The sequence below is a fragment of the Sinohyriopsis cumingii genome, chromosome 8, assembly GCF_028554795.1.
Source record: "Sinohyriopsis cumingii isolate HCF-2022 chromosome 8, ASM2855479v2, whole genome shotgun sequence".
Lineage (NCBI taxonomy): Eukaryota > Metazoa > Mollusca > Bivalvia > Unionida > Unionidae > Sinohyriopsis > Sinohyriopsis cumingii.
This window is the reverse complement of record NC_142968.1, coordinates 74407926-74433892: the sequence shown is the minus strand read 5'-3', so window position 1 is coordinate 74433892 and position 25967 is coordinate 74407926. Positions and strand designations below refer to the sequence as shown.

At 37.0% G+C, this 25967-nt stretch overlaps 1 protein-coding gene across 1 annotated transcript in view; it reads right to left on the bottom strand.

The window, feature by feature from the left end:
* The window catches only part of LOC149793821 (uncharacterized), a 98544-nt gene extending 76086 nt beyond the window's left edge, over positions 1-22458 (bottom strand). The window contains exons 1-4 of the mRNA XM_089966470.1: positions 22332-22458; positions 21013-21066; positions 18550-18632; positions 15534-15602 (exon numbers count right to left, since the gene is read on the bottom strand). Of these exons, the coding sequence (XP_089822596.1) occupies positions 15534-15602; positions 18550-18632; positions 21013-21066; positions 22332-22338 (213 nt within the window). The 5' untranslated portion in view covers positions 22339-22458. The remainder of the gene's footprint in view (positions 1-15533; positions 15603-18549; positions 18633-21012; positions 21067-22331) is intronic.
* Positions 22459-25967: the final 3509 nt, after the last annotated feature.

Sequence of the window (25967 nt, the reverse complement as noted above, 5' to 3'; positions counted from 1 at the left end):
TCATTTCAAGCTGGCTTTGAATTGGTATTGGTACATCAGGGTGGTCCCAACTGATGATTTCTATTTGAGCGTGCCAAGATAACATTTGAGCTTGTACGAGGGTATTTTAATGGTATCATTTTCAAGCTGATATCCGTCGATAACAAGAACGAAACTGTTATCGTTGTTGGCATCACTGTTCACCCATTTCATACCTTCCATATCCTCGGAAATTTTGCAATCTCATCACCGCAGTCAGAATACATAATTATCAATATAATATTAAATACAATCACCAAAACGGGTTATGTACCATCCTAGTTAACTGCTCATTCATTACAGATAAATGTCACCGCAAACAAATAATGATCTTGATATTGTAAATGTAAAAGACAAAATCTCCACCAACACAAATGCTGCTTTTGCTAACAGGTACCATTGGTGTTAGCAAATTACGATTCTGTTGATCATTATTAGCATCGCTATTTTACCCCACCACCCATTATTTCTGCTTATGATAATAAAATATGATCTGGACTGCTTACCATAAAATTAAATATGATACGGACCAAGAGAACTGAGCCAAGTCGGACATTTGCTACAGTTATCGAGTTAGGTTCTTCCTCTGCCTGGCTGAAATTACTGCGCGTGGTGGTGGTACCTACGTGATCTTGACATTTAAGTATTGTTTCATCTCTGTATTGGCAGCATTGACATAGTCTTTGATCAATGCAAGGGGCACAACTGCGTCTCTGATTTCCCCGAGTTCACTGATTTTAAACCAGGTTGTTCGCGACATTGTCTCGTAGCTACGAAACAAACTGAGTGTCAATGTTATATGATTGCAACTTTCAAGTTTGATTATAAAGAATCACAAGCTCACCAGAGTCAACGTCAATAACAACCAGGCTTGTAAACTCAGCTTTGATGGAATACCTGATCATATCCACATAGGCGTAAATAACAACAGGCGTTCTGTACAGTAGTAAACGTTGTTTCTATATGATGAATAAACTCAACAAGAGCGCGATTCCGTTTTACCACCTTCGTGGGATCATCTAGTTCAAGCCTTTGACTCTGAATTGATCCTGCGTAAAGGCAAATGGGACAATTTTGGTCGCTTTTACCTGTGAGGTAATCTAAATTTATCAATGCAAAGGCCATTTGCCAGTCTTTGCAGGTATTCGCGGACCATGTCATTTTTACTTCGCCTACGAGACGCTCTATATATTTTCTAATGAGTTTTTATCAAAGCCATCATGGGTGTGGTTCTGACAGCCGCTAATTGCAGAAACCAACGATGTTGGACCGTTCTCCTTGTAGGGGGAGTCCCCGTGTGTAGCAGGGTGTGTTATAAAATAAATGACTTATCGATGATATGCTGACAGAATGCTCATCCAAAGATTTTATCGAGAACAATGCGATATCGTGTTCGTGAATCGTGTGAATTAACTATAATGAATCCATGTGGGCTTTTCTAAACATGTGCAAAAATGTTTTTGAACTTATTAATGTCCATATCCACAGAAAAGCAAGTCAGATGAGTATTTCGAAACGTATGTGTATTGGCGCCATTAAAGATAACCAAAAAATTACAGTTATCTCTGATCACTTTCGGGATTTGAGAGTGTCGCTGCTTAACGTAAGATAGGATGTCATATCCGTGTTTTTATGCCAGCCGCGTGAAAATATTCTGGCTTGATTTGTTTTGTTATTTTGCTTTTTTTTTCCCTCAAGTATGACATCATCGTAAACCACAAGATCATTAACGCTACCATCAAGATCGCCATTGATATCAAGGATAATTTGAACAACATCCTCATCGGGCGATAAGGAATTCTTTGCAGATTCTTTGAATTCCTTGAAGACATTATAACATCGCTGGTCTTCTGTTGATGGCGCTACTAAATACAGTTTGACCCATTTGAGCCATCTCATTATCTGGTTGAGTAGCAACTGAGATCTACCAGAACCAGACGGACCGATGATACTGCCGAGGATAGGATTTGTAATTCTGAATGATGCTTGATTGGTTCTTGTTCTTGTGGTGATGAAACATCAATCACGTTCATGTTGTACGACTATGTTATTATGTATATAATAAGTGTACATTGTATTAGAGGTAAGATGGTCATTAATACTATTGTATGAAGAACAACAACTTCAAAGTATCGTCGATCGGCACTTACAGGTACGGCGTAAAATGCGGTATACAAAATATACGTTTGTGTCTTCAGCAATTCACGAATCGACAACAGCATCTAACTATATGGCATTCAAGAGTAGTGATATCGCCGCGACACTCAGAAAATTACCAGGAACTTCATGGGCTAAGAATCCTAGGCGAGAAACCTCTTGCAGGATATCATTATTTTGGTCCTTGAACACGGCTTGTTATCAAACGTGACAAAGAAAACCGACGATAAGCTGGCTAATTTCCTGTGAGTGATACTGATCATGCTATGCCATGTGCACGACAACGTCTACGAATAAAAACTATGTGCTGATGTCAATCTTGTTCACAGGCTAATATCAATGAAGAATAAAAATATATGGAGTCACTGGCTAACTGGTTGATGAGTGGTGAAATAGAGGTGGATACTTTGTATTAATTGCTTGATAATTATGACTATGAAATCAATTTAGTTTAGTCAAGGACGATAATGGAAATGAAAACCGGCTATTAGTAAACTCGCTGATGCAGCGGGTTTCAAGCGTGATATCTCCGCAGATTGGTCATCCCGACAGACAACATGGCAAATCTATCTGCCACTACCTAAAACGACCTTCTATTGACGGTTTTGGTGATAGCACTCCCTACTAAGTTCATCAATAAGGTATCTCGTTTTTGCCCCACGACAATGTACACACATGCACATACAAATACGCGCTCATGGTCGTTGACTTTGCAAGCAGATACAATGAAGTGGAATCATTATCAACTAAAGTAGCAACTCGTATCGCAGCCGCGTTTAAACTGATTTATCGACGTGATTATTTACAATGGCCAGGATAGCTACAGGTTGTTCCTGGCAAAGAATGCATTGGTGCCATAACATCGCTGATGCAGAATGATAATGATGAAACGAGACGGCATACATCGTGATCAGGCAATCGCTAAGCAGTTTAATCGAACGCTTGCTCAGCGAATGTTTTGACATCAGTACTCCCAATAATTGCTGATGAAGGACACTCGGTCTCGTAAATGGTTTGCAAGACTATCAAGCGTAATATCTGCGTTAATCAACAATGTCACAGGTGGAATTGCAACGAAAACCATCGATGCAATAGCAAAGAAGCACACAGGCTTAGAGACGCTATTCGCCAGCAAGACCATTGCTGTATACCAAAGGCAAAGTCATGTATTTATATGAACCTGGTGAACACGAAGAGCAATTAATCCTATATGGAGTTTACCCACACATCAAATATCAGCGTGATAAGATCTACGGGTATGCCTGCAATTTACTCACTAGATTCGGCGGCCCCTATTTCGAGAACAACTACAGGTAATGTCTGAAACCAAAACTCATTGTTGCGACCGGTGTGGATCTGGCATTAATTTAGCGGCGCCCTACATCGTTTGCATTCACAACATGTCAGCGAGACAATTTCGTGTGTATACACCAAATTAATATCGAGTCTGTCCAGGATAAATTGTCTTGGGTCATTTTAAAAATATTACCATAACATTATTGCTGCAAAGCACGCAGTCATTATTTTTCATTGTTTCAAATCCATGATGAATTCAGGATCATGATCAAACTCGCATTTATTTATTTTGTCATCTATCTTATGTTCAGCCAACTCTATCCTTAACGTGCCGGGGACTCATGTTACGTGAATTGGTACGCCGGGTACATCCTGAGGTTGATTATTTCCAGTCCATACCATTCTGTGAAGCTGAGAGATTCTGTTAAAAATTTGACCATTCTGCATGATCATCGATAATCCAAATATTGGTATCTGAGATTGTTAAACCGTGCAATGAATGAATCGTTATTACATATCCTAGAGACAGTCATGATGGCTATACCTGCTTCAATGGAAACATGAAAACTATCATTAAGAACAAGTTTTCGCTGGGTCGCTGAACCTAGAATATCAACCAGAATACACCGAAGACCACTATCCGGTAGACGATAACACAATGGGACCTGTAACTTGGGAGATTTCTCCTCATGGTGCTAAAATAATTCAGTTTGAAATGAACTATTTTCCTGGATATGACTGTCAGCTCATTAGAGCACCACATGTTCCAGAAATCATCAATGGACGATGCGCAATATCGCAGTTCGAATCCTGTCGGGTTTTTGTCTCATCATTACCTTTCGAGCTTGTAATGATTCGTCCACGTCCTTCTGGTCTTCTAAAATTTCCTTGTAATAATCGACATATTTTTAGCCATTTGTTTGGTGGTTCTCCTGTAAAATGAGGATGTAGTCATTGATCAACGCACATGATAATTACCTTTCTATGCATTTTGTTAATGTTTCCTTGGACACACTGTATATTTTGTCCCAAATGATTTTGGAATATATTTTTCTCCCATCCGATCCCGCTATTGAAAGAAGCTTTGATAAGTATTGCCCTTAACCCCCTCTTTTATCTAGAAAGCCTGTGTGTAGCTGTTAAACCATCATGTCGGTGTGGGTCACTGGATTCCACTATAAACGAACGACTTGTTTTACAAGAACCACTAGGGCCATTAAGCTAAATTGTTTTATGTTACGAAATATGATCATGCGGTGAGTAAACTGCGGAGAATCACCGTCACAGTAACTGATAATAGTACCTATCTTAGTTCCATCAGTAGGTCAGCATTAACCCTGATGGAAAGCACACCTTCTCGCGCAGTATCAGCAATTATAAAATCAGGTTCTACTTCGCCCATGATTAACCTTGTGCAACGGCTCTTTTTATCGGATCAGGCTACGTGCGTAAATGTGCCAATGATTTTTCGTCCCATATCTTTTGTAATCGATATATCTTCCTTATCGATGTTTTCTAAGTTAGGTAGAAAGATTTTTATTTGTTATTGCTTCACTCTCCGTCAGCGATGACGGTGTTGTTTATGAAGCATGAACCACAATAATGCTACAGGGCCCCAACTACGTATATTTTTTTCATCAGACACATGGATATATTTCTGGGTCTGATTTATTAAAATGACGCCACAGCCAAACAGGAAAAACTGAATGAATATTTTTGACAAACTAAAATGATTCGATATCGTCAAATACAGTTAAATCAATGGGATGCACCGACAGCGGACTGTTTTCTCAGCTCACAAAACTACCAGATTGTATCACTTAGTGCGTTGGAAGGCCAAATCGCTTAAAATGCGACCTGCATTCGCCGTTTTCAAGACAATTTTAAAGAAAACAAGCTAATATACGAATATAAATAAAATTCTCGGGATTTTAGTTTGTGTTTCAAAGGCTACAGTGTCAAATTAAATACATGAATGCTGTATATACTCAATTATATCCCTTGGTGTTATGGTCCATGAGTTTTCCTTTGTTAGGCAAAATGAACAACGAGAGATGAGATTGTAAAACAATTATTCAGCAATTCATCGACGAGATTGGTGTTGTCTGCTATTTTAATACCACCCATATCATTTGCTGATATACATATTTTGGACGATATTGTTTGCCAGAAGGTAGCACGAAGTAACCAAAGCCCATCATCGGATTCTTGATCACTCTGAAACAGCCAGATTGATACTGCATCGTTTGTGATAATGCTATAAATATTATTAATACATCAAACATATTAGCGTGATACAATCTGGTAGTTTTGTGAGGTGGAAATGTGTTTCGCTTTCTTGAGCGTTGTGTCAACTATTACTATCGGGAAGCATATTGTTTGATAGTCGCTGGAATAGTATTAACCCTCGTCCGTTATTGTTTTTACTAGTATAGGAAATTTTTATAGTTTTATTTTTGTTCGCAAGGCGGCGATTTCTTTTCTTTTGACTCCGTTCTCATTTACACTTTCGGTGCATTCGCTTGTTACCTTTGCGCATAATAATATCGATCTATTTCATAGTCGCGTGTTATGTGCCCCTTTGAGATATGCAGTTTAAGATACCAGTTCGTAACGGTTGAAGAGCATCAACATTAGGTTCGTTAACCGTATGAGGCGCGTGAACAACGACTGTCACAGGATATGCTTTTACGTAATACGGCCTGTCAATACCTGTCAACATTACAGGCTTAGACTTTTTATCTAAACAGCGATGTGCTGACCAAGCCACGATTTCCAGCCAGCCACAAAAAACTTGATCCTAAAGAGCACATCTTATCATCCCTTAGACGATCAATAAATATTCTTGCCCTTTGTTCAATCATCGTCGCACTGATGAAAACATTGTCACGGAGATCAATCCCAGGATTATCAATCCAGAACGTTGACCTATCGTGCGCTGCTCCATCTTTCCTAAACTCAGTATATATAAATGGAGGAAGTATACGTTGATGATGAATTCAGAAGACATTCCAGTTTTGTCAGTTTTTGTGATTATGAGGCAAATCGCCATGGCGAAATTAGAAATTGCCGCTGCAAAAGATCCCTCAGCTTTATTAGAAATACCGGATTATTTTTCTATAAAGTAGGGAGACAGCTGTGCGTGGGGGTGATGATGTAAAATATATAAACTGAAAACCAATATTTAATATGTATAATTATTATGAATTACCTGACCTAGACCCACAATTCCTTGAGAAGGTCAGGTCGCTTAGATCCCTCTGAACCTGCTAGAATGTCTTTTGATACCTAGTGGATCGCTATGGTCATTGCTCCAGCACAAATTAATGTTGATCAGTACAGGTGCCTGGAGGCCGTAAATATAACATATATTTACATCCTTATCTTACCTTAGCAGCGTGTTTAAATCCTTGGAAACACAACAAATGGACATCACCTGAGCACGGTCGTCTCCTTTTGGTGATTTTAAAAACGCTTAATTAAATATATTTATTGTATAATAAACCTGGAAAATATTAACGTGATTGAGAAATTAAGGCTGGATGGTATTACACATGATCCTCAAAAAAATCAACGATTGTAAAATTATACAAGAGCAACAAGAGGATGGTATATATACTTTAGCAGCGGAATATCGATTAATCAAATAGCTCAAAAAGCAATGTAAAATTACCTTGCACTTGTCAAAAAGGATAGCGCGATTAGTAAATGTGTTCGTCTGAGAAGCGTCATTGAGAAAATTGATCAACGATGTCATGACAATATGAGAAGGAAAAAAAAAACGTTGGTAATTGTACATTTGAAACAGCTATCGAAATTTGTGGAGTAACCCAAAGACTTCGATTGCAAGCAATCTAAGCATGTGATTATTCGGGCAATGTGTGGCGGCGGAGCACTCACTCTACCGCCATGCCCACAATTCACCGAAAAACAAGTATAGGCAGCCTAAGCCGGGAGCTTGCCAGCATCAATACATATAACATATTATTTCCTTTTCTTTATTCGGAGTGTTATCTTTTTAGTTATTTTTCATCGCTCAGTTTCAGTCCCTGACATATATTTCTGACAAATAATTCTTCTCCGGGGATGTCAAGTAAAAGTCTATATTAATCGTTCCGAAAAAAATCGTAATCGTGAAGACGGATGATGCGAGCGTAAATATACATGATTAGTGGGCACGGACACAATCAAATGGCCAGGGTATCCTCAGGAGAAAGGTTATAAAAATATATCCTTGATGTGCTTGCTGAGATCGAAGTCCATTTTGATCCAGCCTGATAATTACTATCCACAGCATCACAGATAAGATTTAAATAAATCGTCGACGGTATATGATGACCACCACCACCTGGATCGTTGTTGTGTTTGAGAATTATGTTCATTCCATTGATTCCATTTTCGAACCAATTGTGACAAATGAGTATCAATCATTTTTCTCAATTACCGATATATCAATTTCTGGAACTGGAAAATTTATCTCTAGACTCTCAATTCCACCAGTATCAACTTCTGATCTAGTATTTCATCAATGGTAATTTTATAATAAGCTCAAGATGCATATATTTCATTATTAGATAAACGTTTCCAAAGGGAAATGGGCGATGCTCTCTGGACCCGAACTCTGCTCCCGTCATTATCTCTTCACGGAGTTTGCTAACATATTTCATTACGTATCCTATCACAGCTAGGACAGTAAAGATTTCAGAAGCAAGTCTAACCCGTAATTCTTCATTTGGATATTATCAAAGTAGTTGTGAAAATGTGTTCATATAGCTTTCATAATAGCTTCAATTCCATGTCGTGTTTGTTTCATAGTTTCTTTGTATCGTTTAACATTATCTTCTAATTGGCGTATCACTGGTTGCTTAAAGATATGCCCACCCCTGAATTAACATCAAGATCGAATCTGAGGTGGATCGTGCTCTGCTCTACCCCAGCCCCAAGTCAGGTTTGATCGTTCTGTTTAAGAGGACGATTATCAGTGATAGTTTCTTGCCATCACAACACAGTTCTAATCGAAAACTGATCTATATTAGCGGCGAAATCTGCCGTTCGTGTTTCAACGGCGCTTAGCGTTGTCTCGTGTTCTGTGATAGCGATCATTGATACGTTTCCATTAATATATTTGATTCAGCGATGACGTCCATTACTGTTTTGACGATTTTATATGTTCCTGTTGGAATGCCGACGATATTCGGGCATTCCATCATCCTTATTTTTTTATACGCGAATACCAGTGAGACCATTATGTCCCTTCCTCAAGCTGGTGTCAAATTCCGGCTGAGGTGACGCTGATGACATGATATTAATCGTCGGCGTAGTTGCGTTAATTTTCTCCAGTCGTGTAGTAATTTCTGCTGTCCTTATTATATTTGAACTGATTCTAAATGTGGATTCATCAATGACTAAAGCTCGACAAAAATACTGTTGATTGCAATAAATTCATCATCTTATAATTCGATGTCTTTCATCTCAGATTATATCAGCGATGATATAGCGGTATGTGCAATTGTCGCCGTCGACAGTGTATCTGTGTGCTTATGTAATGTCCTACTCGCATATGCTGATAGTTTTTTTTCGCGATAATATTATGAATATGAGCAACGCCGACGAATATAGACCAAACGATTCCAACTGCGGGTGCTATCACATACGTCGCCGATCACGTACCGATTAACATTGTTGCTCAAGCGACTACTGCAAACATAGATACATAACGTTGTTGATGAATACAATGCACCTGCTATTATTTGTTTTCTATTGTCAAATATTATATATAAGACACCACCAGTACATTTACCTTTTTGTCTATGGGATCAATTATGAATATTTCCTCCGTATTCTGATTTAGAACAACTGACCACGGAGCTCCGGTGGCCTAGTGGTTAGAGCATCTCCATGATGGGGAGGTCATGGTTCGATCCCCGGCCGAGTCATATCAAAGACATCAAAAAATGGTACAAACAGCTGCCTCGCTAGGCGCTCAGCATTGAGAGGTTAGTGTAAGGACTGGTCGACCTGGTGTCAGGATAATGTGACAGGGTGGGATATCCATGTCTGTGGCATGATGCCCCAGTGCTAGACATCGCTTTAAACTGGCACACTGCAGACATCGTAGCGATATGACTGGAAATTGTTATAATGCTTGGTTAAAAATTTAAATCACACACACTCAAACAACAAACGACTGTCAGAGTTAAAGAACATCGATTGGTTGAATGACGCCGTTGTTATGTCTAAATATACTCAATCGCACAGAACTGATCTCTGATATCCTATACACGCCGATGACCTCAAGGGTATGTCTGATTGTATTATTATGCCTGGCCCCTGATGCTTAACCAGACCCCACCAGGTATGCAACGTTGATGATGGAAGTCGTATGTATTGCGTCCGCTTCAATCTTTCTAATGCACTCTGCGTTCTACTCGAATATATATATATATATATATATATATATATATATATATATATATATATATATATATATATATATATATGATCGTGGCGATTGATTCTTGAGCGTTTGCTAGATCACCGAGTTTTGTATTAATTTCAACCAGATTTACATTGTCGACCACTGCATTTCTAAAGAAATATTCCAAATTTGTATTAAGTCACTGAAAGTTCCCGCGAATACACATAAGCATTTTTACGTGAACATCATACTCAGATTGCAACGTGGCTAATTTACAAACAATCATTGCGTCTTTGTCGTCCACCAATTTCTTTTTTGAGGTGTCGTAGTCAGACGCTGGTTTTATCCAAAGAACAGTTCTAAGTCGGTTCATGTTGAGTTTACCGGTCATTGTATTGTCGGTTTTAACAACATGTTTATTGAACTCCTTTCTGATGGTCGCGATTGGTACCCATGAGTATATGATTCTTCCGCCATCAGTAAATACGACAAAGTTATCGCTGGCCACACCTACAACTCGTCGGATAACATCGACCCACTTAATATTGCTCGTCTTTAACATTTCATTATGATCCTGAAGAAAAATCAACTTCGACCTCGTCAAGCCCACTAAGTGTCATAAGATCAGCAAGCCCATCTTTAGTCTCATACGATGACAAAGTAATGTCACCAGGACCAAGTTTAGCTTTATCCCTAGCGGCATGAGATCTTCTGTAAATATCTACCATTATAAATTATTAACCTGTTTCAAACGACCGCAAGTGCATACGTGTACGGCTTTATGAAGCTTTGCTGATCATCTTGATATGGTGGTAAGTACTGGAAGCGCTTCTGAACCACTTATAGGTGTATCCATCCGCGTCCGCGTTGGTTACGTTGAACACCAGATCGGGGGTAGGTTCTAACTTCAGGGCAGCGATATACCCTAAAAGTTCTTTTGGTAGTTTTAATCCGTGCGAATCAAATTAAACAACACTACATGGATCATCTTGATTAAGATATCATTTTCAAAGCGGTTTGGTTCTTTTGGTAATTTATATCACATAAATCCCATCCAAATGTTTTAGTTCTTAATTGACTGGAAGCATCAAGTAAAGCAAAAATGGACATAGGAAACTGGCTTAGCGAAATGTTCCTTGTAGTTGCAGACCTTGACCGTACCGAACCCTGCAATGGATCGTTCCTGTTAATTGTAGGCCCCGTCCCTTTTTTGTTTTAATTTAGGTAATTCGGTCAGTCACTTGACCCTGCCCCGCCGACTTTTTCAACGCCATCCTGCGAGCGGTTTCAAGGCACCTAGGCTTCTTCAACAGCTGAAGCTACGACTGCAATCACGGTTGGTATAGGTGCAAGACGTGGAATACGTCACCAGTATTTATTGTATCGTTGATCGCACTAGTATAAAGAACAAGTTTAATACCAGTCTTTGATTTCGTAGAGTCAATAAAGTATTTAAATTAACATTCGGTCAACAATAATGTATATGGGCCTTGCAATGCCGTTGATTTCAGTAATATTGTTAGTTCACATTTCTTTGTCGATGCCGACTATATCATTTTCATCTGACCAGGTCTCAGGGTAACATTAACGTCCTAATGGGACATTTCAAACAACATCATGAATGGACTGTCCTCATTCGTCCACAACATCTTCGTGCTGTATTGTTTTGTCCGATAAGATCAGAGCAATGGTTCTGTAACCAGTAACTGCTGCTGCTGGTGCTCCCACATGAGCTCGAAAATGTATGTTAACGACTGAGTGTCTTAACAACTCTAAGGATTCCAGCGAGAAATAATACATCAAATATAATTTTATGAAATTCCACATGGATATCTGCAAACCGGAATCAGCATTCTGATCTCGCCCCATACATGTCAACAAACAAAGCTAGCTCAATCTCAAATTCCATATCCAGTACTATATGCTTTCACACGTTGACCTTCGATCTCAATGAATGCCCTGGCGGGCAAGAAATATCTGCTTGCATACTGAACTTAAAGTTCATTTCTTCCAAGTGGGTCGGGTACACGTGCATCATAAGGATAATACTGATAACAGATCACGGATTAAACCTTGAAGACGAGCGCTTCTGTGTCAATTGCAGGGTCAGATATATGTTTGAACATTCACTAATATTAACTGATGTTTAAAACGCCGTCGAGTCAGCCCATTTCTGCTATTAAATGTGTGGTTAAATTGTTTTCTCCCTCGGTAGCTTATTGGTTTGTCAGTGACACGCCGGCTAATTCTTTAAACTGTTTATCTGCAGCTTGCTTTATTTTTTATTTACACTTACTGGCATTACATCGGTGCTAGGTAGTTGTACTGGCTGCGGTTTTCATCGTAGTAATATTGCGAATCTGTCTTTGACCGCTGTGAATGCTTAACCAGCACAACAATCAACGGCGCCAGTAGATTTATCACAAACGACCTCGGTATCTTTCAATCATAATGTTTTGCAATCGTAATCTCCTTTGGGGCAACCGTTCTGAACGTTTTGAACAACATAACCGTTGCCTTCTCCATAACTTTAAATACTAGAAAGGATGAATATATCACCCGGACTATTAAGGCCCTACGTTGGACATTGTGTATAATCATGTTATTTTGTTATCACCAGTCTAATTGTGTCGTCCTCAGTCGCATTTGTGATCATCAGTAATTTATTGAAAACTTCCCGATAGACGTGTCTGTCCATGACCCCACCTGTGAATGAATGCTGACAAATAGCAGCTGCTTTATATATAATCTTATAAGAATGATTTCCCGGTCGTCTTCCACCAATCAGAATTTCTAGTCGATCAACATCAGCGATGACGTTAATGGGGAAAAGTTTATCGCGATTCGCCTGCGATTCATGGGTTACATTTCTTCATTGCTTTGTTTACGACCACGAGAGGTTAGTCCCTCTTCAATGTTTTCTTCAGGTGACGATTTGTGATGCAAATCTGGTCATGGTTCCACAGTGCGCTGATGCACAGCCTATGACGCAGCTTTTTCCTCTTTCTTTCCTTGCTTGAGTTCGAGTTTTTTACGCTTTATTTGCTACTTTCTTTTGTTGCATTTTCAAGGTGACGTTCCATTACTTCATTATTTTTCCCTTTCCTGTTCTATTATTCCAGCATATGCCTCTAATGCTTTGCTAAAGATGTCAATTTTATAGATCTCTTATTTAGATTTGACTTGCTGGCTATTACTAGCAACGCGATATACATCTTTAACCCAATCAACATCATTAAGACTGCAAATATATTTGGGTTTTACGTATGGATCTATACGATTCTATCCTAACTCAGCAATATCAAGTATTTGGACTTTATCCATGATAGCGGCAATACCTTACTTCAGTAAATGTATCTAGTATGTTGGACGACCAGCACTATTAGCATGTAGTGTCTCAGGGGCTTTTTTTGTTGCCTCGGTTGCTGTAAAATGTTCTCGAGTTGGTTTGACAATTGGTTTAAATAACTGCTCTGTACCTTCTGTACTTTTCACTTGAGCTTCCTGACTCTGTTGTACCTTCTGTTTGAGAGAATAATGGACGGAGAGATTGTTCTTAACAGTCTCTAGTCGTTGTCGAGCTAGCATAGCTGTGCGAGATCCGATAGCAAGCAGAATCACTAATTATTATTATACTTAAAACAACGATTTAAGTACAAATCACCTGTCAGAACATCAACGATAAGTCAGTTATTTTATAAAAGCCCTGTTTTCCTCATGGACACCCCCTACAAGTGAGGCGGTTCACACGATACCTTCGCAGACCGAGGATAGAAGGCTCGGATGGACATTTTAATACAAGATCTCAACATTTATCAAGGCCTAGATGTTATAAACGTACCATTAAAAACAATCGCCCTAAACTTGTCGGTTCTCCCTTTCCCTGTGTTGCTGTCTGTGGTTGCATAAGAACCGACAGCAAATGGTCGTCTGTAGCAAGCGAATGGGTTAGCACGGGCATCTATAATGTTAATATCGACAACAAATCTGTGCTAGCATCATAAAATGTACGTCTAAAAATATCGATGACGTTGTTCATGCGGAATAATCTGTCTTTGTCTATAAAAATAACCTTGTGGCATTCTGACAAATCCAATATCCGACTGAGAGCAATGGCTCAAAAAATTCTCAATGACCCTCAACAAAATTGTTCTTGACGTTGCGTGTATCAACCGTTGAAATTGATGCTGAAACCTATTACTAAAGTTAAACGTCTGTAGTATTAGCCGTGTCGGACTGTTGCTGCGTTAATAACAAAATATAAGGCACACTTAAGATGTATGTGTGTGTGTGGGGGGGGGTAATTTGGATTTGTGAGGTAGCATTAACAATGTTGCAGTCATATTACTACGATGTCTGCAGTGTGGCGTGTATAGCGATGACTGGCAATGGGCATCATGCCAAAGACATGTAGCATCATGTCTCACCCAGTCACATTATCCTAACATCAGGCCGATCAGTCCTAACGCTTGCCTCTTAATGCTGAGCGACAAGCGAAGTAGCTGCTAGTACCATTTTTAAAGTCTCTGGCATGACTCTGCCGAGGTTCGAACTCGCGATTTCCCACAACCGGGACTTACGTCCTAACCACTTAGGCCACATGAGCGGTCAGGGTGGCTTTATAGGATGATTGCGAACAAGTTATTGTTTTATGATTTAACCATCCACCTGATGAATAATACTTCAGACCTATGTATACGCAGGAATTGCTAATGAGGACTCTAATCAGGGATTAATCTCGAAAGTGGATACCTTTGAAAAAGAACATTCACATCCCACGTTGAACATTGAACGCTTTTGCTGTTTCTTGCACAGTCGTTTGTTACGGTTCTTCGCTAATTCCACCACAATAAAAGTCATAGCCGTCAAGCAGATGTTACGCGGAAAAACAATTCAGGCAATGTAACGTTATGTTCTGGACAGTCCTCATATTTTCCAAGGCATACACCTTCTGATTGTGTCGTATTGTCATCGAACGTCTTATATATATTTTTAAAAAAATTATGTTGTAAATATTCCTCTATATTCTCTAACGATGGTGTGGGTAAACTCAGGCGCTTGTTCTCCTCACCGGGGGAGGGTTTTACATATACTTCCAGTGCATAATATTTCAATATACGATCATTCACTGTAATATACTCTTCGTTTTTTGTAATTTCTAAACTCTCGGCAATTCGTTATAGAGAAACATAATCCCAGGCTAAATACATTGACGATTGTGTGTTGGCTATATTGTTTTCAATTCAGTATCTTGCCAACACACTGCAATGCTGTTGATTAGAATTATTAATCCAACTCGTAAATCACACCGCTTGTATTGTGAGATCCAAGTGTAATGCAGACAAATACATGGATATATACATGGAGAGGAAGTTAACTGGGTTGCATTCTGATGAATGGAGATGGGGGGGGGGGGCGTCAGATAACTAGGTTACAAACAGAAACGTCGATCAAAATGTTTGAAAACAAAACTGAAAAAGACAAATTTGCATAATAACAGACCAACATACATATGAATGGATAGATACAGGCCTAAAGATGTGAACATTACTGGAAATAATAATAATATGCATTCATTATTAGAAAGAATAAAAGCGTTTCTTAGACACAAATATCGATATAAGACCCTACAGCATATACTTACTCTTTTTGACCTGCAACCGGAGTTAAAAATGTTACTATGACTAGTAACGACTTCCTCCTCAAAGCATTCCTGCAAAAATATATAAACCTTGTTCAATGGTGGTCTTTGCATCGCTTTCCGTACAAAATCATTTTTGGACTTAAAGTGTCGTGATTGTCTGAAGAAAGCATACTTGTGCCAAGCAATTCCTTCTCATTTAATCCATTACGTAGCTATCCGTCTAACTAGGCCTTAAGAATACGTTCTAACAACGTTTGTATCGTCTTACGATGACGGGTTGATCTTTTCTCAGTATCTCAGGTCTATATAAGAGTTGTGCATATAAAACCAGTATCAATAAAGTAACGTCGTTCTCTAAGACTAACGACTCCTTTCTCGGCTTTAAGATAAAATAAAAATTCTTTATTTCACACTAAATTAAAATATAGATATAAAGTTTTGAAAAAATGTAACCATAAAAGAACATATATATTATACATACAAGTATACAGATACATTTACACAATTAACTGCGCCCTGCATTATTAAGAATGAAATTAAATGGCACATTTAAATAGCATTTTGGTCCATCTACTGATAATAGGAGAATTGTATTGAATGTCTTAGTTCCAAAGAGATTTCTATATACAGTCCGTACTATTAGATATTCTTGTCATCATTGAGAACAATACTTTCTCATTACTTCATTAAATTCTGAATGCATTATAATTTACAAACATTTTGGAGGCACCTAGGAAGAACTAATAAAAACGAAGACTAATATTATAACCAATAACTAGTTTTCTTTTCATACATTCACTAAACTTTGTCCACAGAGGAGCACAATACATGGTGCAGCAATAAGATTTGAATAATCTAATTTTGATATTCAATGAGCAAATCTTAAATTTATTTAGAAGCATGTTTGTTCGAGTACACAACAAGCGGAAATGTCACATCATATCTTCATTATTTCAAAATATGACCCAGATACATTTAACTGTTGACTTACGTACGTAAGAACATTGCCGTTAAGATGTACAAGGGGAGGAGATGGTAATTTGAAAGAAGTTGGCTGAAAGACCATGCATACTGACATTTTCTGTTATAGATGATATCATTCTCAAATGCGTATTGTTCATATATCTGTAATAATTTTCTTAAACCTGTGATAGAAGGACTTATCAATGACATATCATCAGCAGAACTAAAATTGTAAAGAAACAACACATTTGGTGGCAGACGTAGCCCCACGTAACACTGACCGAGCTTACGGTTTATTTCTTGTATATATATGGAGAACGAAAGGTGAAGGAATACTAATATGCCTCATCCCATTGTCTACATGGAAAGTGCTGGATATTACAACTGTTTGCCATACCAGTTAACAAAAGTATGCACTATGTAAACAGGTGTTTTAATATCAATCAATTTTTTAACGTGTGTCCATTGACTGACCCTATCCAATGCTTTGCTAGCGTCTAAAAAGCATACGAACAAATGGCTTGCCATGTTCTACATAACAGCTGACAGTTTCCTTAAAGACATATATGCATAAATCTGTTGAATGCTGCGTTTTAAAACCAAACTGATTATCGGAGATTGCGACTTCACATCTTTGTGTATGATGCATTCAAATATTTTTGAAATAATAGTCGTAAGAGCTATAAGTCTGCCGTTATTTTTGTCCGCCAGGTTACCAATTTTTCTCTTTACTAGCTTTATAATTGTAACTTTTGTGAAATCATCTGGTACAAAGGAATGCAGAAACATACAATTAAATAAAATCATCAATAGCACATGAAGTCTAGTATCTGAAAATTTAAATGTTCCACATATAAAAATATAATCTGATCTTGGACATTTACCACCTTTTTTGTCTTGTTATTGCACTTTGGATCTCAGATAATGTTATTACCTCAATACGAGCAGAAGGTGAAAGCTGAAAGTTAAATGCCCAAAGCACGTGCTTCTTATTCGATTCATTTTTAACGCTATTGAGTATGTCTTCAAAATGATTTTTCCACATGTTGCATATATTATTCTGACCATGGTTTCCATCAATGCAAATTGGTCGTTTATTGGAAGTTGTCGTAGTATTTTGTTTAACTTGCTTCAAGAATTCACGTTGGTCGAGATTTTCAAATGTTTGTGCTATGTTATTTTCAATGCTAATAATATATTACGGGACACAATTTGGTCCCGAAAAAGGCTCCTCTAGACTCCTATTCCTACAGTAGCGTATGTTTTATAAACTTTGGCTAGGTAGCACGTTCGTAGAAAGTTTTCCTTCGATGTAGTTCGTTGTATAACCCTGAAAGAAAATGGTATAACCACAGCTGGTGGTCCGCTTCACGTACCAATCCAAATGTTACATGTGTATTCTTTCACTTCTTAAAATATCTTACCATCTTGAAACAAACTCTCCCGTAACATGCAATCGATCTCTCTCTACACTAAGTTTAGCAAGACATTAATTCAATCATAATTACTTAAGAAGGCGTACCAGCCAGTAACGAGTCAATAAAGGTTTGTCCTGATTTGCTACATTGATGTCTTTATAATGACAACGATCTAAACATCATCGTGCCAACATCGGTTGCTAAAAATTGATTGACATTATAATAGTATCAACCATTAGGTCAACACACTGGGAGTCCTTATAATCATACCTCTCACTGAAATTATAAACTCCAAAACAGTCCCGAACAGATGCCGGATGACTGGATAGAGTCGTGTAATTTACATAAAACAGATACAGAATATACGACCATTTATCATAGACTAAGATATTGGAATATACTATAGATGACGATTCTTTCTAAATTGTAGTCCGGTTAATTGTTTGCTGATGGTAAGTTATGATGGAGACCAACAAAAAGGCAATTAAGATTGATATTTTGATTTCTAGCTTACGAAAAAGAACGATAATAGTATAAAGGTACTTAATAATGCCGGAAGACATTTACTTTTTATTGTTTGATAAACGTACATGTGAACAGAACTTTCAAAAGCACTATAGACCGACGAACCTTACCTCGTTGCTGCCGCATCTTTTAATATTATCGCAGTCTGTAGCAGATGCAGCTCCAACGCAGTTATAGCACATTCTTAATGCATCTGCAAAGCGAATCAGGATATATATATATATATATATATATATATATATATATATATATATATATATATATATATATATATATATATGTGTGTGTGTGTGTGTGTGTGTGTGTGTGTGTGTCTGTTTTTTTGTGTGTTTGTGTGTGTAATTTGCGTGTTAGTGTGTAAGTGTATGTGAACGTAACTTTCAGTCATTTTAATTTTCTTTCAAAACTACAAATGTTTCGAGTCTCGGGCTCAGTCAGTGTGGGTATGTGAGAAAACCTGCCAGTAGGCTCCCGTGAAATTTCCAGGGTCGGTGGTTTTGAGCGTGGTTTTCACAGGTAATTCCTCAACCGGTTATAATGGCCGCCATTTATATATATATGGCCTATTTTGTGCTGTTTAATTTCGAGTATGGTTATTTTCAATCATTTACCGATTTAAGACACCAAAATCTCTCGTAAGACCAGCAATGGTTTGTATTATGGAAATCGGGATGCAGAATGGCATTATGGGAAACAATCGGGATAATGTTGTGCACGAATATAAATTGCTGATCATATATTTCATTATTTTATTTTCAGAAAAGTGCTGTTAATCGATTACAAGTATTCCTGTCAGATCCTGAATTTACTTTTCACAAATTACCAGTGTTATTTTCTCCTAATTCTAATAACAATATTGTTGAGGAGATTAATACAAAACATCTACTACCGTGTCTCTCCCTCACTCTGCGTCATTGTTGTTGAATAAATAACCTTGCAAACTGTATCAGAGGATCTCAAGACACTCGTGGCATTCAGTGTGATCAGATGGTAGTGCATACCCAAGAAAAATGACCGTTATCTTGATGCATCTTTTAAAAATATTACGCTTGTATTAATAACCTTAACAGAAGAATCACTTATTGTAACTAACATATACCTACCCCTGTAGGACGTAAGAAAGGTATATCATGTGCAATGATGCAGATTATAACACGTCCAGTGACATAATTTCCTATTTCTAGATGTACATCATTCAGGTAAATATAATAGAACTTCAAATTTTGCATGATTCAAGAAGCCATGACGCTAGAAATCGATTAATCGATTACACACTGCATGAACAGCCATTATGTCATCAGTCGTATGGTTTATACATCTTCGCTACAACGAAAGGTTCTCTGCTATTAGGCGATTTGCCATACAGTTTTACAGTTTTGTAAATTATGTCTACACCACCCTACTTGGCAAACACGAATAATAATAATAATAATAATAATAATAATAATAACTTCATATTAATAATAAGGACTTAAGTTAAAGAAGAAGCTCATTTCCTCTACTGATCAATCTTCCAAGAGGACTTTTCTACGATGTATGTAAGGAGTCTTACAAAATTGTTCCACCCAGTTAACACCTTTCCTTTATTCGTTGTAATGACTTGTTACGATCAATCTGATACGTGTCTTGATTTTAATTTAAATTAAGTAAAATGCTTCATAAAGATGTGGCAGTAAGAGGGTTTGCAGAGCGCAAAATTCACCATGCACATTGGAAAATTCCATCGTCAAATCTTAATTTTCTGAGGTCATCTGTGTCGGAGGTAAGTACTTTTGCATATAGTCTGTAAATGGAAGTGGTCGTTTTTGAAGGAAACATTAAACTCAGTGGAATCTAGACACAGTGTAGGTTTACATGTTTACACGAACATGTTTTTCGGATATCTTTGAACTAACCTTTCCTGCTGTACGTGGTAGGACCATTATATAATAAACTAATAAATTCAAGATTAACGGATTACCTAATGCGATTATAACCAAATTATTTTTTTTAGATAACATTGCTAAAACTTTGTTACTCTTATTCTCATTAGTGTGGTTAATTTTAATTTACTAGGTGTCATTATCAGTCATTGGTATCGTCGATCGTAAGGGATATTTTGTGGATTCATGCGGTTGATAGTTAGGTTTTGCTCACAGAAGAATACCACCAGATATACACACTTCAAACTCGATGCAGACGACGTGGAACTGAAAGAAAGACTGAGATCTCCACTCAACAGAATGCTGGATTATTGTTGGCATAGGAATGTTGAAGCTATGCATACATGTTTGAAAAATATACTTGATCCAATCAGAGAGCTACTGTTTTCATGTCTCAAGAATGTGCAGCACATTGGTGTAATTGTTCCATATTTTACAGTGATGTTACGGAATCAGACTAACAACAGCGTCTGTAGAGTGATACAGACGAATGCGATTCGTGTATATTATTCAGAGGCATATTATAATTTAGGAGAAGAACCAATAACTATCATTAGTTTACAGAAATTTCCCAGAGATCATGAGATTTTCTCTATGTACCTGAATTCACAAATCTATCAATAATATTGATATTAGTTATGATGTACTTACTGCTTGAAGATATGTTTATTCCGATGACAACTCCCAGAAAAATAAAAACGGTCCCTGTAAATAAATGGCGTATGCTATATAGAAACATTATATTTTTTACCAGCTTATACAATCGTTGCAGACAATGCATTTATTTTAAAAATTAGTTAATAATTCAATCAGTTCATGAGTAGGTGATTATGAATAGAACAGACACACAAAGGGCGTGCTTTTGTTTGAGGATAAATGTCTATATGTATGTATGGATGGATGGATGGATGGATGGATGGGGATGCATGGATGGATGTATGCATGTATGTATATATGTATGTATGGATGGATGGATGTTCAGATTTTGTACGATTATGACGTCACCTTTTAACATGAACGTTCCTGCGAACGATAAAACATATATACGCTGATCTATATCGTGTTTCCCCTTTTTCTTATATTGTAAGTGTACCACACCTAAGGAATCCGATCGCATCTGCCGCTCTTTATAATGTATACCTCCTTCCAAAAGTGTGCTAATGCTATGTGTAGGTGAGTGAGTAGGGATTGCAGACCTTCCAAGAGATTCGTAATAATGTATCAAAAATAATTCCGTTGGAGATAATAGAACCTTCATTGAAATGTATGGAGTTTTCATCTAAACAAGGATATCGTATTAAAAAAAAATATAAAGGTAACATATCTCTTCTATTTAAAATGTCCACATATTATTGAGTCTCATCAAGATTTTTCTTTAAAGCAGTAGGTGACTTTTTCCTGTGTTAGTTACTTGAGAATGGAGAGAAAAGTTGTGATTTGATTACACTCTGCTACTATACGTGAATAATAATAATAATAATAATAATAATAATAATAATAATAATAATGCTCATGATAATAGTAATAACAATGGGCAGATTTAGAGCAGGGTATAGGTTGAATCCACCGTTCGTTCCAGCAAAATGTTTGTTTTCATTGTGAAAACATGGAATAAAGAACACTTCAAGAGAATGAACCATTCTTATTGAAACTCGAATGTCGTAATGAACTTCTGATATCGGCATAACAACGTTTGTTACTAATAGCAATAATATATACGTTATAAAATAACATTTCCACATCTAAAATCATTTTATCATTGATCATTGATTTATGAAGGAATCGATCCCAGCCCGCCACGAATATTAAACCATAATGAAATAAGAAACGCCAGAGATATTGATATCAAAGGGTTATCTTGTTTTCCTCTGCAAAATGAGCTTAATCAACCTTAATACTAGTCGCATTTCTATATTAGACTTTCATTGTGTATATTCTATAAAATCATATAATATGAATGTTTCTTTTACCTGTCATGTTCCTTGTCTATCCTTGAAATCTGAGATATTGTCCTGTTTCTGCCCTGGCAGTGTCCGTGTGTTGCATGCGAAATGTCAGATGGCATCTAGTAGTGTCTTATCGGAATGAACGTCCCTGATTGAGACCATGATTTTAAGTTTTGAAACAGACAGTTCTGTGCGAGCGAGGTACAAGAGATTGTGGATACATGGGTCACATTGTGCCATGTGCATGGTAATCTGTACCAACATCTCCCGAACACTAACCCGCACTCAGTAACCCAAGCTATACTAGAATTTATTTCATGAAGGTACCTGTGCTAGATACATATTTAGATACTTTGTATTTTACACCTCGTCAAAAATCTCATGTATGTCAGCTTTTCTTGCTCTTCTTTTGTATTTGTATAATACTCTCACGTGCAAATTATTTTAGTTGTTGCACTAATGTTTTTGCATTGACAACCGGTGGCGGATTAGTGCATGTGTCTTTTGCATACGATTTGTTATGTGTATTTTACGTTGTTATGTGATTTGATGAATCTGAATCACGGTATGGATGCTTATATAAGGGATGGTTTCTACTTAAGAAATATGTATGTAACTTGTTTAGTGTTTGCATTATACCAGGACCAGAAACTGCAATTGTTTGGATCCCAGCTATCATTTATTTCTGTATCTGTCAGTGCAAAAACTTGGAATCACAAGTGATTTTGCAGCCACAGTGTATATGGTTTACATGCCTTATAATGTTAGCAAACAGAACCACATTGTCGGCAACGTGTTGATTGCGTAATTTGACTACGATGTGGAATTTAAGACATGGCCATGGACAGCTATCTATCTATCTATATCTATCAATGAGTATATGTATCTACCTGCCTATCTATCTATCTATCTATCTACCTATCTATCTATCTATCTATATGTCATGACATGGTTTGCATCGTAACCTTCTTCTCATATCTTGATATGAGAAGGGATTGCTCATAAGTTAAGAAATGGCTTTGCCCATGTTCAGAGAGAGAGAGAGAAAGAAAGGGAATTCAGACTCTCTAACAAGGGTGTCACCAATAACCGTGAAGATACGGCTACATCTTTGGGGAATGAGGTACGGAACCGCTGTAAGGAAAAGACAGAGCTGTTCTGACTGGAGCAACGAATTAATTCTTCGTAAGCATGATTCGCTATTTATGCAGTTTTTCGTTTGCTCAATGTTAGTGAGAACATGCCCTTTGAACTTTTCCATGGCCATGGTGTGTACCATCTGCGCAACGCATCCAATATTGATATATTAATAATTTGCATGTGCTGCAGCTTTCCTCCAAATCTAAATTGATGACATTTAGATACGAGCCAAATGTATTTTGTACTGACAATTGTTGATTTTTAGTTACGAGCAAAATGTACTTGTGCTGATAAATGTTGACATTTAGTTACGAGCGAAATGTATTGTATATTTTGTGTTGACAATTTGTTGATATTTAGTTACGAGCGAAATGTATTGTATTTTTGTAAGGGTTTCTGCACCTGCTTGTAAAGTGCGATCTTTTATAAACTAACATACAGTTATATTTCACAGATATAATATTTTTATCTCCATATATTTTAGTGGAAAATTATTTTCAATGTAAAGTAATGAAAAATTACTTTTAATACAATTTAAAATAAATTTTAATCGTAATACTTTTACTTAAAGTTCTGTCCTAATCTATCTATCTATCTATCTATCTATCTATCTATCTATCTATCTACCTACCTACCTACCTACCTACCTATCTATCTATATATCTATCTATATATCTCTCTATCTATTTATCTATCTATCTTTCTATGTATCTATCTATCTATCTATCTGTTTTAAATAAGTTTTAAATTACGTAAACACAACAAACTCTCAAGTCCGGTATTTCAACATTACCTACACAAACAATTACAGATCCTCCGATATGCTGCCATGTAGTAATTGCTGTACTAGACGTTGTGTCCTCATCAATATTATCACCTCATAATGTCGTGCACGATTGTACAAGTAGACCCGTCGTTTTAAACAGATCTTAAAGTATAATGGTAGATATTCTGGGAAGATCCTTTCGCCTGAGTAAGACTCAGCAAGACGACTTATCTCAATATGCAACCCATGAGGAGGTCAAGGATGAACTCGCTAATTTTTGAGTCTTGCAAATGTGGACTTATTTACTTTGCTAGATAACTTCGATACAGAGCAGCACGTCATGAAAGAAGTACGCATTAATGTTACCAGTTTCAACAATATATACAGCTACAAAAAACTTTTCCATCCCAAATTATATTTACGGATGAACGCTCACTGAACCTTTTGATGTTTTCTGGTCTTTAGTATTATGCATCTAGGATGCAAGCCTTTCTAAATTGCAACTTTGTCCTTGTTTCATGTATATATGACTTTTCTAAATATATTTATCGCCTTATGTGTGTCCGAATAAGTGATAACATGGGAGATTGAAAGAAGGATAGACGCTGAAAGACAGACGATTTTATCAGTCGCTTGTATCTCGATTCCAATCCACCGTATTATTTTGAAAACATTTGTTGTTAACTTTCACTGACCAGTATTACTGCTGTTTTGGAAAACTTTCAATATGCGGGATTTATGTTTCAGAAAATGAATAGTCTTTCCATTTCGATATAAAGATGAGATAAATTTCCGAATCGAATGAATTATTGACCCATGATTACATTTTCAACACCAGTTCAGATTGTGTCACCTCTTTGTTCTGCATATGAGATAGATAATTCGATAAGACACAGAGAGAATAGAAAGTCGGCAAACTATGTTATACATGTGTTTCAGGCAAGCAATTCAAACAGATTCAAGTCATGTGCAGGACAGACCATACAGCTTATACGATTCAAACGAATCGTGACAGTTAAGAAATGTATCTTTTCTATCATCCACACCTCCTCTGTCTTGGTTGATGCAAAAATAATATCATTAGGTGGGACTTTGTATTAAAGACCAACTGTCTCACAAATAACAATCTGCAGAATAATGATACAAATATGCAAACGTGACCACAACTAAAGGAAATAATTGGATTTTTTTAATGAAAGATTGTAGGATTGAAAATTATATTGCTGTTATCATTAGTTAACTTCTAATAATAACATATATAATAATAAGAATTATTATTATTATTATTATTATTATTATTATTATTATTACATAATATACATTAAACGATCAATTATCTGGATTATTTTCACTAATTATTATATGAGACAAGACACAACATAATCATTTACTGTTTCATCAATACCAGTGCTATTACTGCTACTACAGACAATAGAAGCGAATATAATAATAACAAGTAGAATTCTATGCTTGTGAAGATCCTCCTCCCACGCCTACCCGTTTTGGGCACCATCATAACCTTTGAACCTCTTCGATAGAATAAAGTCTTTTCTATTAGCCAATGCTTCATGAAAGTGTAATCTAATGCGCTGTAATTATGCTAATGGTTTAAGAGTGATGTCATTTGTAGTAATGAAGTTAACCATTTGTGTGTAAACATAGGCCCTAAGTAAATGTGACTGGCTTGTAGAACTATGGCAGGCCAAAGGGTCTGGGCAAACTATGACCTTTCCGCACCTCATCCACAGAGAAGT